The 16,155-nt window shown below is 51.6% G+C and overlaps 2 protein-coding genes across 2 annotated transcripts in view; one reads left to right on the top strand and one right to left on the bottom strand.

Annotated features, from left to right (window-relative positions):
* Positions 1–210: 210 nt before the first annotated feature.
* Positions 211–11,284, bottom strand: LOC122680682 (polycystic kidney disease and receptor for egg jelly-related protein-like). The gene is made up of 3 exons (XM_043882308.1): positions 11,239–11,284; positions 3,276–8,113; positions 211–3,134 (listed from the first exon to the last, which is right to left on the bottom strand). The coding sequence occupies exons 1-3, from the start codon at positions 11,282–11,284 to the stop codon at positions 963–965; spliced, it is 7,056 nt and encodes a 2,351-aa protein (XP_043738243.1). The 3' UTR covers positions 211–962.
* Positions 11,201–16,155, top strand: part of TTC38 (tetratricopeptide repeat domain 38) — a 24,757-nt gene continuing 19,802 nt past the window's right edge. The window contains exons 1-3 of the mRNA XM_043882082.1: positions 11,201–11,315; positions 12,315–12,392; positions 15,199–15,280. Coding sequence (XP_043738017.1) covers positions 11,283–11,315; positions 12,315–12,392; positions 15,199–15,280 — 193 coding nt within the window. The 5' untranslated portion in view covers positions 11,201–11,282. The remainder of the gene's footprint in view (positions 11,316–12,314; positions 12,393–15,198; positions 15,281–16,155) is intronic.

Below are 16,155 nucleotides of genomic sequence, written 5' to 3'. Positions count from 1 at the left end.
AAATCACTACAGAAAGCACAGAAGAATCACATATTTAATTCTGATCAAGCTTAGCATGGCATTTACATAAGGAAAATGCTTTGGGTGGAAAATACAGGAGCTGTTAACAAATTTTCTTATACAATGTGTTCTAAACAACCCACCAGGCCATCAATAACCAAAAGCCCAAATCCTGGAGAGAGATATATATGTATGGCTACACTCATTACATAGAACATTTACTACCTTTCAGTGTGAACCCTACAGCACGCACACACACATATACACCTTCTTGTTTAACAAAAGTCATGTCTTGTGGCCAGAAACATGTTACATCCATAACTTGCATTGGCCTTAAGCAGCAGATGGGAAGCTTCAGATTGCTGCGCCCTGGTCCACATCCCTCCATTTCCAGGCAAAAGGGCCACTCCTGGGACCCCTCATGAGGCCCCTCCAGCCCTGCCCAGCTGGAGTGTGGAGAGGGGAGTAAGGGGCAGGGAGGCGCTGCAGCCCCGTCAGCAAAGGGAAGGGCCAGCAGGACTGAGGGGCCTGGGCTCCGCCCGGAACCACTAGCCCTGGCAGCCCAGCCTTGGGGAGAGGGGGACCACAATAGCAGGAGCATTCACCTGCTGCTTCTGACAAGCTGAGATGAGGCTGGGGGCCCTTAAAGCTTCCTCCCCCAAATCTAGGTCTCTAACCCTCTAAACTGCAGTCGGTGCCAAAGACAGCAACTTCTAAGAAAAAGGGAGATGAACCCAGGACTCACAGATGGTCGCCCTCCTCTCTCCGCAGAGGCCACACTGCCCTTGACCCTCCTTTCAAGTCCCAAGAGTGGAGGCCACCACGGCAGACGTGTCCAGACGTGGGGGTGTGCACTGTGAAGGATGTGGAGAGAAAACACAACTGAGCCACTAAACATTCCTTGATCCCAGAAACTGAGCCTTGGGGAGAAACCTGCCTGTGGGTCTTGACACTGTCCTGGATCACACGACGAGGTAAACCATTTTCTTCCCATTAATGTTCCTGGTCTTCAGCCCCAGGTAGTGGCGGCTGTTCTTCTCTGGATGCCCGTACACCATGTTGATGAAGAACTTGGGTTCGTCTTCCGCCCTGGGTTTGAAGCACAGGCAGCAAAAAGCAGATCTTAGCCGGCGACACAGGTAAGTCATGGCTTCCGCCTCTTCTGAGGGCTCCTCATACACAGGTTGCTTCATTTCCTCGTAGGCAGACAAAATCACTGCCTGAAATAAGTTGATCAATATGCAGATCATCACCAGCATGAAAGATGAGAGGAAGAGGACACCAAGAACCCGGTTATTGAAAAATTCAGTGTTCTGAAAAGCTGAGACACAGTAGGAAAATATTGTCTGTGTGGCGTGGATCATGTCACTGTAGTTCCACTCGTGTTGCCCGAACACCAAGTAGCCGAATGCCATGAAGACAAAGAAATACACGGATACCACCAATGCCATGTGGCAGATGCCAGGAAGGGCAATCTGGATGGCCCTCTGAGCCAGACGCACATCATAAAACACCCTGGAATACCGGAGCGTCTTCAGGATCGTCAGAAATACCAGGAAACCCAAAATCACCTTCATGGTGTGATCCACTTGAGCCACTGCATGAAAGGGAATGAAATCCTCGGGATTTGACAGGTAAGCCCGAACTACACCAATGGCCAAGAAGTGCTTCCTGAAAAACAGCACGATCCACAAGGTAAAGATGCATTTTAGAGCAAAGTTGAGCAAATTATATACACTTTGCACGTAGGCAGTCCTTTCTTGTGTGATTACGTAAACCTCGTCAAAAGTGTAGGCAAGGAAGAAAATGAAGATGGCCAAGTACAAGTAGTTTTCTGCTGAGTCAGCTGAGTTTTTTCTGCTAAAATGAGTGAGCGAGAAGGAGTGAGCATTCAGGCTAGTGTTCACAACACCTAACTGAGAGACCTCGAAGATGACCGAGATGCTACAGAGGAGACTGATGTCTGGATTGAAGGTGGTCAGTTCCACAATCACAGACCAGGTCTTCTCATCCAGCCAGTGGCTTTTCTGGAGTTCGCTGAGCCTCAGTGTGGAATTGAACTGCTGCTCTGCCGGAAAAAAGTAGAAGGCGTACCCTCCTGAGCCATAGGTGTGCAGCAGCCCATGGGAAGTGTACGCCCATCTCTTCTCTGGAGGCTTATAAGTAAACCCTTTGGTCGTCTTGTCAGTGTCCCGCTTGCTAACTTTATTCCATGACCCAGAGTAGTTTTTTGTGTCTTCTGGGTCCATCCCATATTCGGGGTGACAGCGAATCTCTCCTTTGAGGCTGCCCTCCACAAATTTCTTGGCCGGCAGACACGTTATCTCTCCAGGTTGCGCCCTCACCTGCCTCATCAGCGGCAGGCCAAGGATTCTAGAGGAGCTGTCAGGCAGAAACGTGGGATTTGGGTCATTGTGGAGCAGAGGCAACAGCACCCCATTCAGCCACTGATAGATGTCTTCCAGCCTGGTCACGCCTGCCAGATCCACAGAGAACTGGTCACGAATAAACTGATTGTAGTAAAAGCTGTCAGTGGGGTGTAGGATTGTGACTAGGCTCAGCAAGAGAGCCAGAAAGATGAAGTGGGTGAGGATATAACTCAGGAACAGGAAAGCTCTTCTTTTGATCCTCTTCTTTCTTTTGAATATCATGATTTCATCTTGGGTGAGAGGCTGGTACATTCTTGAGTTTCGGAGCTCCATGAGGTACCGGTGGCGTCTGTCCATTTCTTCTGGGCCCTTCTGGATGTTGTGCAGCTTGATCTCAGTGAAGCGGCTGTTGCCGATCCACGAAATGTTTTTACAGTACTTGGCTTTCCGTGTTCTGTAGGCTGACAGGAATATGATTTTAGATGGTTGCACTAGAAAGACTGACTGAGTGAATGCACAAATCGATGCAAACACCCATGCTGTTGACTTTTCGAGGCCATAAGTCAGTCCATAAAATATAATGAAGAAGGAGGATATGCCACAGGTAAGAAACACCAAGAACCAGGCAACACAAACACACCAATGTGGCAGGACCATTCTGGGCTTCTCTTTAAGGGTTGTCGAACCTGGCTGGGGAGTCTGCTCCTCATCAGAAACATTTGTTTTGTCTTCAATATTTGGGTCATTGGTATTTATATTTCTTCCCTGGATGTGGGAGAACCTGCTTTGTGCTTGAGTGACCTTGCTTTGGGTTCTGGCGACCTTGCTTTGGACTCTGGAGATCTTGCTTTGGCTTCTGGAGACCTTGCTTTGGGTACGGGAGACCTTGCTTTTGATGGGAGAGACCTTGCTTTCTGCTTGTTTGACCAGGGGCTGTCTGTTAGAGGTGACCTTGACAGAAGCCTTGGGTTTCGCACGATGTCTCTTAGACACAGGCTCCTGGGAACTTGCCTTGTCAATTTCATAGGCATGCCAGTTTCCCAGTCGTTCTTCCCAGTGCTCGCTTGCTGCTGGTTTCAAAGGATGTATCTGAGGAGTGACCTCACCTAGAGTCACCTGAGGTCTCCTCTGGGAATAGATGAACAAAGATGTGATCACTAGTTGCACAGGGAGGGTAATACAGGCACTTTCCAATCCGATCACCATCGACCTGATGTACCTCTGCTCCTGTGGCTCTGCTTCAATCTCCTTGCCTAGACTAAAGAACATGATATTACACAGAAGTGTGGACAACAACATGGCTAAGCAACAGGACAGCCTCTGGAGCCTATTGAACGGTGCAGAAATGACACCAGAAAAAACAGAGAACCACAAGTGGCTTCTCCCCAGCTTGTAACTAAAATCGATGAGGAAAAAGTCCATTTTCTCCAGAGGCTTATCTGGGGGGGTTACGTGAAAGGTTCGGTCCAGAGAGGTGTCAATAGAAAGCCATTCTCGGCACATGAAGAGCCAGATGTGTCTGCTGAACAGATTCTCCACTTTGATTCTACTTAAATACCATTCAGGAGACCTGCCCTCATTGTTGTGCCACACACGGAGGGAATGGATGTCCCCCAAGTCCTTTGTCGTCGCTAGGAGGAAAGTACAGATGCTTCCTCGGTAGAGAGTTGTAAATTGTGGGTGGCTTAAACAGTGCACATCACTGCTACCTTTGGTTCCATGCAGTTGGATAAAGACATTGGCCCTGGTCCCAGAACCACAACGGCTTCCTGTAAAAACAGTGACTAGGTAACACACATTATCATAAGGATCATTATCAAGCAGAACTATCACATGGTTCCTAAGATACTGGTCCGTTTCATCTCTGTGCAAGGCCCAGAAGGCAAGGACCAAGTACAACAGCAAAATGAGAAGTACAGTGAAGAGGGTCACAGGGTTTTGGGTGATGTTCTTGACTGCCTCCACTTGTAAATCCACAGGGTTAGGGACCACGATCACCTTGGCCGTCAAATAGTGGGTGCGCAGGTGAAGGTTGGCCTGTTCGATTATATCCAGCTGCCGCTTGGCCCGCCGCAGGTTCTTGCAGACACAGTGCACTCTTTGCCAAGTGGTCCTCTCTCCAACAATGCAGGTATCTTCTCTCCAATTGCTCTGGATCCCAAACATGTCCAAGCATTCACTGCTGAAAACAGAAATTCTCACTAACTTGTTATTGGGCTTTAGGACAAAGCGAGGTGCCTGTAGAAGCACACCGACGGTGCACTCGGAGGAAGCGGTTCGCTGAGCTATGACCTGCAGCAGGGCCGCGGGGAGACAGAGCACTCGGGCCTCCTTCACCGGACACTCCGGGTCAAACAGGTCACTCTCGTTGGCAATTGGAGGGATTTCATGGGGCACCAGGTAGCTGGTCATCAAAGAGTTGGGTGTGATCGCACGGCCCGCGTACACAGACACCGTGAACAACACGGACACTTCTGCCATGATGTGGATCAACACGTCCCTCCCTGCTGTACAGTCCACAACAAAGCTAAACGCCCCTGTCGTCTTTCTCAATGATTCATCCACTGCATAAGGCTCTGAGCTGGGTCCCACCGTGAGATTAAAAGTTCCAAAGCTCAGGTTTTTCCTGATGAGATACACTTCCACTGCATCAGGTGGGATCTCAATCCCGTCACCCGTGGCCTCGACTCCTGTCATTCGGAATCCAACCACCTGGGTCAAACTGTTTTCCCCATAATTTAGCCAAGGGAAAGGGTCATCCACAAATTCACAAAACATCGTGGAAATCGGAGCGTTGGCAGGCAGACTAGGAATGCTGTTCACGTTTAGGGTGGGATAAAAGCAATTCTGACAGTGCTTCTGGGTGCTGAAGAACTTGGTAACATTCCACTTTTCTGTTTTCTTGACATACATTCTAAAGTTGGAGGTCCTCAAGGCAGTGGTCTCGTTCTCTGGCACTTTCACAGCCAATACCGTGTCTGCTAGAGATTCAACCACGTGGAAAGGCTCTTCGAACACTTCGTGTTGAACCACCAGTTTCAGGATATTAGACAAGGTTATTAATATTCCAGTGCACACACTTTCTATTTGCTCAGAAGAAATGCTCTTATCTCTCTGATGACTATCTTGGAGGGCTTGGCTTGCTTGCCAAGTCCTCACCGTGGCCAGTTTCTGAGAGAACGCATTGATCTCAGAGGTTTTCTCTGTTAATTTAGTAACAGCCATGACCACCTGGCTAATATTCACCAAAGTGTTTATAGGAAGAATGAGTGTCTGATTGAAAAGGTGTTCTCGCAGTTTAATTTTGTCAGCTTGCAGACTTAAGTCGGTTTGCATGCTATTCAAGACAGATGCTATTACATATATTAAATAACTTGCATTTAGAAAATCCTGCTGTTGAAGCAAAGTAGACAGGGAGGAATTTGGTCCCATGGTGAAGTTGGATAACTCCTCCAGCACAGTCAGTGATGACTTTACGTCAGTGGGAGGCTCCACAGTGGCGTAAAAGTTAACCTGAGAAAAAGCTCCCAGAGAGGTATTATACGCCTGAGCTATTATTTTCAAGGCATAATGACTGTCCAACACACCAACAGGGAGAAAGGAAGGGGGTGATGTGCAATTCTTCCCCAAATATAGGATGGATCCAAAGTTATTCTCTTTCACAGAACTGATTTCACCAAAACCATGTACATCAGGAACTATTATTTTATATGTAGGAACAATGTTCTTATCCTTGAAACAAGTACAAATGACAACAAACTTTGTAATGAAGGAAATTCCTTTCTCTGGAACAATTTTGCAGTCTGTGGTTACTGGCACATGGCGAATAACGAAAGGATACCTTAAGGCCAAGGTGACTCCACTCCAAGTTGCTGCATTTAGAGAAATCCAAAACTTATCTTCCCTGAAATTCCAGAAAGCAAAAGGCTTTATAGACACGTAGGCACCATTCCGTCCTGTTGACGTTTGCCCCGTCCAGTCAAAAGGCACCTCCTGACCTGACGACGTCAGAATGGACCACCAATAGACATCTCGGCCTGCCGTACAACCTGTGCAATCCAGAGACAACGAGAATCTCTCTGATAAAACCAAAACCTGGTCACAGTTTTCAATACATGAGATGCTTGCTACCGGGGCTCCTTGAAGCACGTGCAGTGTTGCATCAGCAAATGCTGACCTGCCGGTCTTCTGGATCACCAGTCTGAAAAAATATACACGGCCACCTTGAAGTGTTCCTGGAGAAAGTGTGAGAATAGGACCAGAGGCCAATGTCCACTTGAGATCAACCTGCTCCGGGAGACAAACTTCCTTGCTTATCACTGTTATTTTTTTTCCATCATAGTTTCTTGAGTCTGTGGTACAGTACCAGAGAAACTTAAGTCTCTCTCTCTCTAGAGGGTCTGTTTCCTCTGGATCAGAAGACATATTTCCATTGAGAGTCACCCCATCTGTGAAATTAATTGTGATGTTGGAAGGCCCTGAAATAACAGCATTCAGGGGACGTCTATAAATGACGACATAGATGCTATCTGAGTCATTCTGCCCTGGAACCTGGGGATCCCGCGTTCTGACAACCACCGTGAAATTAAACAAATACACCCCCCAAGGTAAAGAATATGGGGGTAGAGTCAACACTGTTGAAAATCCAGCTAACTTGACCGGTGGGTTTTTCAGAGGTTTACTCCAGTCGGGCACGGCTCCTACATAGGGCACGGGATAGATATACCACATCCGCTCATAGTACTCTTGGGTTGGACAGAAGAGGATGACTGTTGCATTGAAGGTGTCTCCCATGTCCCTGGTCAGTCGGACCGGTTTATCGTTGTTCCTATTTATCCGCACAGGGTCCAATTTACAGAGCGACGGTCGGGTTACCTGACAGGACACTGAGGACTCAGCGGGTTCCGAGCTGTTCAGGCTGACAGCTTCTAAGACGACCGGGGTGGGTCCGTCCGTGGGACACTCGGTTCGGGCCACGAATCCCGGGTAGGAGCGCCGGGCGCGGTGCAGAGCCCGACGGGGCAACGCGTGGTGCTCGGCGGCCGCAGGCCCGAGCAGCCCGAGACGGAAGGTCCACTCCAGAGGCCCGAGCGAGCGCGGCAGGTGGGACAGCCAGCGCAGGGAGAGCCGGCCGCCGGGCGCGGACAGCTGCAGGTCCACCGGCGCGGGCGCGGGCGCGGTGGCGGCGGCGCCGCGGGCGCGCAGCTGGACGTGCGCGCGGAGGCAGCGCGGCGCGAGGCCCGCGGGACGCCCGGCCAGCAGGCAGAGGCCGCGGCGGCCGCTCAGGAAGATGCCGCCACCCGGGGCCGCGCGGGCCCGGAGGCTGACGCGGGCGCGGCCGGCTCCAAGGCCGCCAAAGCCTGCGCCCCGCTCCCCAGGGTCCCGGGAGGCCCTCACCGAGCGGAGCGCGGCCTTCGGGCCCCGCGCCTGGACGAGGGCCTGGGTCTCGGACGGGGAATGCCAGGCCGAGGCGGGCGTCGTGACGGGGAGGTCTCGGGACGGCGAGCCGGGCGCCTGCGGGGGAGCCGGGGGCGGAGGCTGGCGGCCAGGCCCACAGCCCAGGCCCAGGCCCAGGCCCAGGCCCAGGCCCAGGAGCAGGAGAGCCGGCCCGGGCCCCATGGCAGCGCCCGGTGCGAGCTGCGTCGGCGGCGCAGGGCGGAGGGCCAACGGACAAGGCGTGTGCGGCGCGGGGCGGCCGGGGCGCGGGCCGGCCGGGGCGCGGGCCGGGGCGCGGGCCGGGGTCACTGGCGGGCGTGGGGTTCGGGGGCCATGGTGGCCTGGGTCAGCGTGGTCAGTGGGGTTCCTGCCGCCCTGGAAATCAGTCGTTTAATTTCCTCTCCTTGGGTTTGCCCTGTGAATTCAGCTTACACTTTCACTTACAGATACTTAGAGTTTCTGTAAAAATCCCCACAGTTATTGATTTGTAATTCAGTTTTGTTATGGTCACAGAATATTCTGTGCGATCCTTTACCGTTTCGAACGAGTTGAGACTCATGTGAGTCCACCGTGTGGTCTGTCTTAGGTCCATCTGTGTGTCCCATGTCACCTGAATAGAATGTGTCTTCCACTGTTGTTGGGTGTACTGTCCTCTGTTTGGGAGTCAAGTCAAGAAGGGTGGTGCTGTTCCTTAGATCTATGTATTGTCTGCAGTGTTTTCTAGTTCTAGCAATTGCTGAGTGAAGATGATAATATCCTACTGCAACTGTGATATTGTGTATTTCATACTTTAATTCTGTTAACTTGCATTTCCTATATTTTGGAGCTCTATTTATTAGGTAGATACACAATTGTCATTATGTCTTCCTGCTGAACTGTCCCTATTATCATTATGAAATGTCTTTATCTCTGGTCAGAATCTTTGTTTTACAATCTACTTTACCTGATATGAAAATAACCACATTAGTCATCAATTATATATCAATAAAACAGGGCGGTGCGTGGTGGTGGTGGGGATGAAGTCCAATAAGATGACCACACTTGCCTTCTCATGCTTATTTTCTAGGTGGCATGTATTTTTTTCATTTATTTGCTTTCAAATTATTTATGACTTTATTTTATAGTGTTCTTTTACAAGCGACATTTAATAGAGTTTTACAGTTTTATCCACTCATTCAATCTGTTCCTTTTAATTGAGTTATCTAGACCGTCAACCATTAATATTCATTGGAAGGACTAATGCTGAAGCTCCGATATTTGGTCACCTGATGGAAAGAGCCAGCTCCTTGGTAAAGACCCGGATGCTGGGAAAGGTTGAAACAAATGGAAAAGGGAGGGCAGAGGATGAGATGTTAGATAGTATCACCGACTCAATGGATGGGAGTTTAAGCAAGCTCTGAGAGACAGTGAATGACAGAGAAACCTCGCGAGGTTCAGTCTATAGGCTGGCAAAGAATCAGACAGGACTTAGTGACTGAACAACAAGAAATGGCCATCAGCATTTAATGTAAGTATGCTCAGCATCTCATGTGATTATTGATATGTTTGGATTAGATCTGTCACTTCAATTATTTGTTTTCTTACTTTCTCCGATTATCCATTGTTATGTCTGATTGTTTTCCTTTTTGTTCCCCATTAATTCATTTAACATTGGTCATTTTAGACAGCTTTCAAGCACCTACTATACACCAGGCATTTTTCTAGGCATTAGCCCTAGGCCTAGTTCCCATGGAGCTTCCATTATAAAGGGGTTTGTTGCAGGAAGGGGGACCCCTTCCAGGGCCCGAAACTGGGCTCTTGTCTAACACTCAGAAATGAATTGCCCCGAGGAGACACATGTGCTGACAAAGCAAGAGATTTTATTGGGAAAGGGCACCTGGGTGGAGATCAGGAGGGTAAGGGAACCCAGGAGAACGGCTCTGTCACATGGCTCACAGTCTCGGGTTTTATGGTGATGGGATTAGTTTCTGGGTTGTCCTTAGCCAATCATTCTGAGTCAAGAGTCCTTCCTGGTGGTGCACGCTTTGTTCAGCCAAGATGGATGCCAGAGAGAAGGATTCTGGGAGGTGGTTGGACAGGTGGTGTCTCCTTTTTACCTTTCCTGAACTCTCTGGTTGCTGGAGGCTTATTAGTTCCCTGTTCCTTACCAGGACCTCCTGTCATAAAACAACTCATTCAAATGGTTACTATGGTGCCTGGCCAGGGTGGGCGGTTTCAATCAGTGTGCTTCCCGTAACAGGTTGAGCGACAATCAAAACTAACCTAAGCGTGAGGGATTTTGAGTATAACTGTGAGATGTGATATGAAGACAGATAAGGCAGGTAGAGATATGAATGACAGTGAGATGGGGAATCAAGGAAGGCCTCTTCAAGGAGGTGCCCTCTGAGCCCACAGATCACCATGAAATGAGGGCGCATGCCTCACAAAGAGCTAGGGAAGGGCATAATAGGACAGGGACCTGTAAGTACAAATGCAGGGAGGCAGGAAAGAGAGAGGAGGTTAGTAGTGGGGCTTGAGTAAGCAGAGAGGAGAGGAAGTGGTAGACGATGTCATTGGAGAGACGGCCAGTGACCAGGGCAAGCTGGGCCTCAGAGACCATGGTCGTGTGTTTGAATTTTATCTCAAGTGGCTTGGGAAGTGTTTGAGGGTTTTGAGCAGGGAAGGGCCTGATCTGATTTCCAGGTTGGAAGCATCCTCCTGCGGTGAGGGAGATAGACTGTAGGTGGACAGGGTTGAAAGAGCAGGGGCCTCTTAGGCGGGGTCAAGGGAAACCAAAGGCACAGGCCTGCCTGCTGCAAGAACGCTCGGTATGTGAGTGAGCTGGTCCTGACTCAGTTTGGGGTTAGTGGCCATGGAGGTGGTGAGCTGTGGGGAATTCAGAAAAGATGCACGTGCTAATGCATTGGCTGTCAGAGGCCCGACTACATGATTTTCAGGGCCCTGTGCAAAATCAAAATGTAGGAACCTTGTTCAAAGATGGTCAAGAATTTCAAGATGACCACAGCAGAGGTTTAAAGCGAGCATGGGGTCCTTCTAAGTGTGAGGCCCTGTGCAACTGTCCGGGCCACACCCAGGACAGAGGCATCCGGGGTCGTGGCCCTTACACAGCATGGCCCCTGGTCCCACTTGTTGTTCAAAGGGACCGCTGCCCCAGGGCTCCTCTGCCTCCCAGGGGTCCCTGCAGTCACCTCTCAGGGGGGTCCCCATGGAAAGGGACTCCCTCATCCCACCCACTCTCCCACGCCCGCCCTCCGCCCCTGCCGCCCCTGCCGCCCCTGGCTCTGATCGGGTAGGTGGGGCTCACACCGAAGCTGGCAGCCTGGGGAGGGTAACCCTCCGGGGGTTATCCGGAGGTGTCGAAAGCAAGTAGTGGGCGGGGTCCTCCCCGTCCCGCCCCCAGCCGCGCCCCTGAGGCTCGACACCCCGCCCCTACGCGGAAGGTCGCAGAGGCAGCACGGCGGCCGCGGAACCCGCACCATGGCCGCCACCACGCCGCTTCGCGACTGTCAGGTACCCGGAGGCCGCCCTCGGCCGAGCGCCCGCGGCCCCGCATCCCCGGGGTGGCCCGGCGACATGTGGGCTGGTAGGACTAGAGCTTCCCGGGGTGCAGTGGTGACAGGTTCCCCCGACAGCCCCGCGGGCGTCCCGGGCGCACGGAAGGCACCAGAGGATACTCCGGTGCGCCCCACCACCGAGAGATCTGTGGCAGGAGGCCCGGCCCCTCGGAGAGCCCAGAGCCTCTTAATCCTCGGGGTTGCGTAGCCCAGCAACCCCGTAGTCGCACGGAGAGGAGGCCAGGCATTGGAGGGTGTCGTCTGGGTCTCGCTGGGACCCGAGGAGGAGGAGTGAGGGGACCTGCCCCCACTGTTACTTGGAGGGGCGGTCGACTGCGCTCCGGGAGTAAGACGAGTGGCCCGTGCGGCCTGTGCCCCCGGCAGGATGCCTGGGCTGTCACTACAGTGCAGAATTCTGAGAGCTGGAGGTGTTCCCTAATGTCTGAATCGTGTGACTGAAAATTGGGATGAGAGGAATCCCTTTGGTGGTTGGCACCCTGCCGGCCAGGGAGAAGGACCACCCACCTGGTTTTGGACTCCAACTCTAGCCCCTCCTTTGCCCTGGCATACCCTGCTGCAGCCTGATGAGTGCCTCACCCTTGCTGAGCGTGGGATCCCTGGGGGACACGTCCCAGTCACCCAGGTATCCTCCAGAGCCCCATTTCACAGAGAGGCCAGACAAAGGTCAGAGGGAGGGAGGAGCTTGCCTGAGGGCAGTTGGCTGCTTTCAAGTCCCTGGTGTTTACTTAGGGATAGCCCCACCCAGGATTCAACTCTCCTTGAACTGCACCATCTATGAAATCTGGGAGTCCGCACCAGCCCCACAAGGATGGGGCTTTTCCAGGCCCGTACCTGCAGAGTACAGGCATCAGCTTCTTCCAGGTTTGGGGGTGGAGGCTCGCGCGTGCTCCTTGGGAAGGCTACAAGGAATAAGACCGCTTCTTGCTGTGCGCAGGCATGGAAGGATGCCCGGCTGCCACTCTCAACACCAAGCAATGAGGCCTGCAGGCTATTTGACGCCACCCTGACCCAGGTGCGTTTGCAGAGGGAAGTGGCAGTTGCGTCTGTAAAGATCCAAGAGGAGGTTTCTAAAATTGGTGAATGGGTTTTGTGTTCATGAGATAAATGTTGGGTGTGTCTGACGGCTGCATTTATTTGCGCCACGAGGACATGGTGCTTCCACACGGGCCCAGTGATCGCCAGCTTCCATCCGCATAGCTTGCTGAAGGTTACAGCCAAACCGCCAAGTGCCATGTGCTGTCCAGGTTGAGCTGGTCAGTGGTGACCGCATACAGGCATGGCACTGGAAGCATTCAGAGCTTTCCCACTTTATCCTGATTTTATAAACATTGTAGCCCGTTAACCCTACTTGTACCCAGAGTTATTGTACCTTGGTAAACTTGAGAGTAGAAAGACTTCCTGGGGACCTTCATGATGCCTTGAAGCATCCTTGCCCAGGACCAATGGCTCAGGCTGTTCCCAAGTCCCACAGTCAGTGGCTCAGAAAGCCATGGATGCTTTTTAAGCTGCATGCAAACTTGAGCAATCCAGTGCAATAGAATCCATGTCCTCTGTATCCTCAGGATGGGGGAACAGTTCCACCTGCCCCAGGACATAGCTGGGAGGTCCTCCAGGCGGCAGGCGTTGGTCTGTGAGGGTGCTGGGGTTTTTGGTGTGGATCTCCTCCATTTAGGACATGAGCCCCCCCACCCTCCCTCTTCTGAGTCTAATCTGTGAAGATACTCCTCCACCTGTGGCTGTTCTAAGACCTTCCACCGTATCACCAATCATTTCTAACTGCAGTGAAGGAGCCTATAGTCTTAGAACTAGGAGCGTCACAGAGGTAAGGTCCAAATACTTTGGTTGACAGGTAGGGGAGCTGAGGCCCGGAGCGTGGGGCTGACTCCTGCAGCGACTTAAGAGGGGCAGGAGGCACCTGAGTCTACACACCTTGATGGAAAACTAGGGCAGGGCTCTTCCAAGAGCAGTAAGGCCGCTACCTACTGATTCCATCCATGTAGCATAAGGACCAAGGAAGCTGCTAGAAACAAGGGCCATCCAAGAGACAGCAGTGACATGGCCTCCACCGTGTGCATCTGAGCTCTTTGCCTGTTTGTCCCCTTCCCCTTTTGGCTTTTGCAGAGCATGATTTGTTACAGGAAACATTCCCCAGTGCAGCCCCACGCTCCAAACCCTGCCAGTGTGTGTGCTCTCCCATGAGTCCTTGTCTCTGTGCCCACTCCCCCAAGTCTTGTTAAAATGCCACGTGCTAATTCTGTATAGATGGAGGTTGGATATCTGACAGAGCACATTCTAAAATCTAATGCGTTATTATGGTTTTAGGATTTTTTTTTAAGATTTATTTTTTTTTGATGTGGATCTTTTCTGAAGTCTTTATTGAATTTGTTACAGTATCGTTTCTGTTTTATGTTTTGGGCTTTGGGCCACCCGACAAGTGGGATCCTAGCTCCCCCAGCAGGAATGGAACTGGAAATGCAGCCCCTGCATTGGAAGCTCACAGAATCTCAACCCCTGAACCGCCAGGAATGTCCGACAGAGTTTTAAAACCTCGGCATTAAGGGATTTTTCCTGGTGGTCTAGTGGCTGCAGCTTCATACTCCCAGTGCTAGGCCGGGTTCCATCCCTGGTCAAGGATCCTGCCTGCTGCCACTGAGCTCCAGTGCTGCAACTAAAAGGTCCCGCTGCCGTAAGAGATCGGGGATCTCGAGTGCCACAGCTAAGACCCAGTGCAGCCAAATCAGTAAGTAGGCATTAAAACAGAGAGACTAGAAACAAATTGTCAAGAGCGATGATGAGAGGAAATTAGGATGAAAGTGAAAGTGAAAGTCGCTCAGTCGTGTCCAACTCTCTTTGAGACCCCATGGACTATATGAGTCCATGGAATTCTCCAGGCCAGATACTGGCGTGAGTAGCCTTTCCCTTCTCCAGGGGATCTTCCCAACCCAGGGATCAAGCCCGGGTCTCCCAGATTGCAGGCGGATTCTTTACCAGCTGAGCCACACAAGGGAAGCCCAAGAATACTGGAGTGGGTAGCCTATCCCTTCTCCAGTGGATCTTCCTGACCCAGGAATCGAACCGGGATCTCCTGCATCACAGGTGGACGCTTTACCAGCTGAGCCACCAGGGAAATTAGGACAAGTTTGATCTTCCGGCTTGTGTGCCGCTTCCTCTTTTCTCTTTTAATATATTTTTAAATTTATTTTTGGCTGCACTGGGTCTTCACTGCTGCTCAGACTTTTCTCTAGTTGCAGCTAGCGGGGGCTTCTCATTGCAGTGGCTCCTTTTGTTGCAGAGCGTGGCCTCTAGAGCGTAGAGCACAGGCTCGATCATCGTGGCACACGGGGCTTAGTTGCTCCACGGTCTGTGGACTGTGGACCAGGGATGGAACCCGTGTCCCCTGCACCGGCAGGAGGATTCTTTACCCCTGAGCCACCCGGGAAGCCCTTCCTAACTTTCTATAATGAATGTTTACTATGGTTCTTTTTTTAAAAGAATAAATGGAAGTACCCAAATGTCTAGTGCCCTCTTGAGGCTGACGAGGCTGACACTATGGGCAGGTCGCCTATCAGGAAGGACTTTCCTTTAGATGTATCTTTTTTGGACACAGAGGCCTCACTGGCCCTTGAAAATGTGCTTTGAGTTATATGTACTAAGTCTCTTCATCTGAGACGCACCCCAGTTGTATTTTCTTTGAGCTGAGGTCCAGAAAATACTCAGTATTCTAGAGAGAAAAAAAAAAAAAGGTTTACATACACACCTTCATTTACATGAACTAAAAGCTCCCTGGGGACAGCTTTGTTTCCCCTTTTAAATTTCAGTACGTAAAATGGACCAACGACCAGGGCCTTGGTGGCATTGAGAGCTGCCTGTCAAAGCTCAAAGCGGCAGATCCGACCTTCGGTGAGTGATGCTTCCCCTGGGTTGAGGGCCGTGTTTCATGAGTCCAGCCCCTTACTGGTTCTCTGAGTACAGACCTCAGCTGGGCTGCAGAGGGCAGGCCTGTGGCAGTAACCAGGCTGGGAGGAAGGGAAGATCACAGTCACCACTGTGCTTGGAATAACAGCTGCTCCCATAAAGATGCCAGTTTCTATAGAAGGTATCTTCCAAATATTTTCCTTAATTGTACATCAATTATGCAAGGAAGACTCTGATCCCATTTCTCAGATGAGGAAACTGAGGTTCAGACAGAGTAAGAAATAGACCCAAAGCTACCCAACTGGTAGTTGGGGATCTGGGATCAGACACGGCTGTCTCAATCCAAAGCCTGGACCCCCCTGGAAACACAAGAAGTGGCCACTGCAGCCTTTCTGAACACTAGTGAGGTCTCCTCCTAGTGAGGCCCTCCCCAGAGAGGCTGGGGCAGGGGAGACCGACCTGGGCACAGGGGCTGTGGTCACAGGCAAGCCATGTGTGTGGCAGGCATGGGGGTCTGGCCAGTGCATTCCAGAACCCCAGCAGGGTAGCCCCAGCCTGGGTAAGGCTCTGGGCTGGGGGGAAGGGCTGAGAGGGGAGGGCAGCAGGGACTCCCCCCTCCACCGCCACCCCCCGCCATGCCCAGGTCCCACTGAGGGCAAGGGGCACAGAACAGGGGATGAAGGAAGCTGTCAGGGGAGCTAGCCTCTGGGCATGGGCTCAGGCTCTCTGAGCAGACCCTGGCCCGCAGGTCACACGCGGGGGCCACATGTGGTCCTAGCACTGAGGTTGGGTCCTAGGTCCCAGACCCGGACTAGGGACTGGAGTTTGAAACACCAGTGGACATCCTTCCTCTGTCAGGA

This window comes from Cervus elaphus, chromosome 22, assembly GCF_910594005.1.
Source record: "Cervus elaphus chromosome 22, mCerEla1.1, whole genome shotgun sequence".
NCBI lineage: Eukaryota > Metazoa > Chordata > Mammalia > Artiodactyla > Cervidae > Cervus > Cervus elaphus.
Note: the sequence above shows the minus strand (reverse complement) of the source record. Positions and strands in the feature narration are given on the sequence as shown.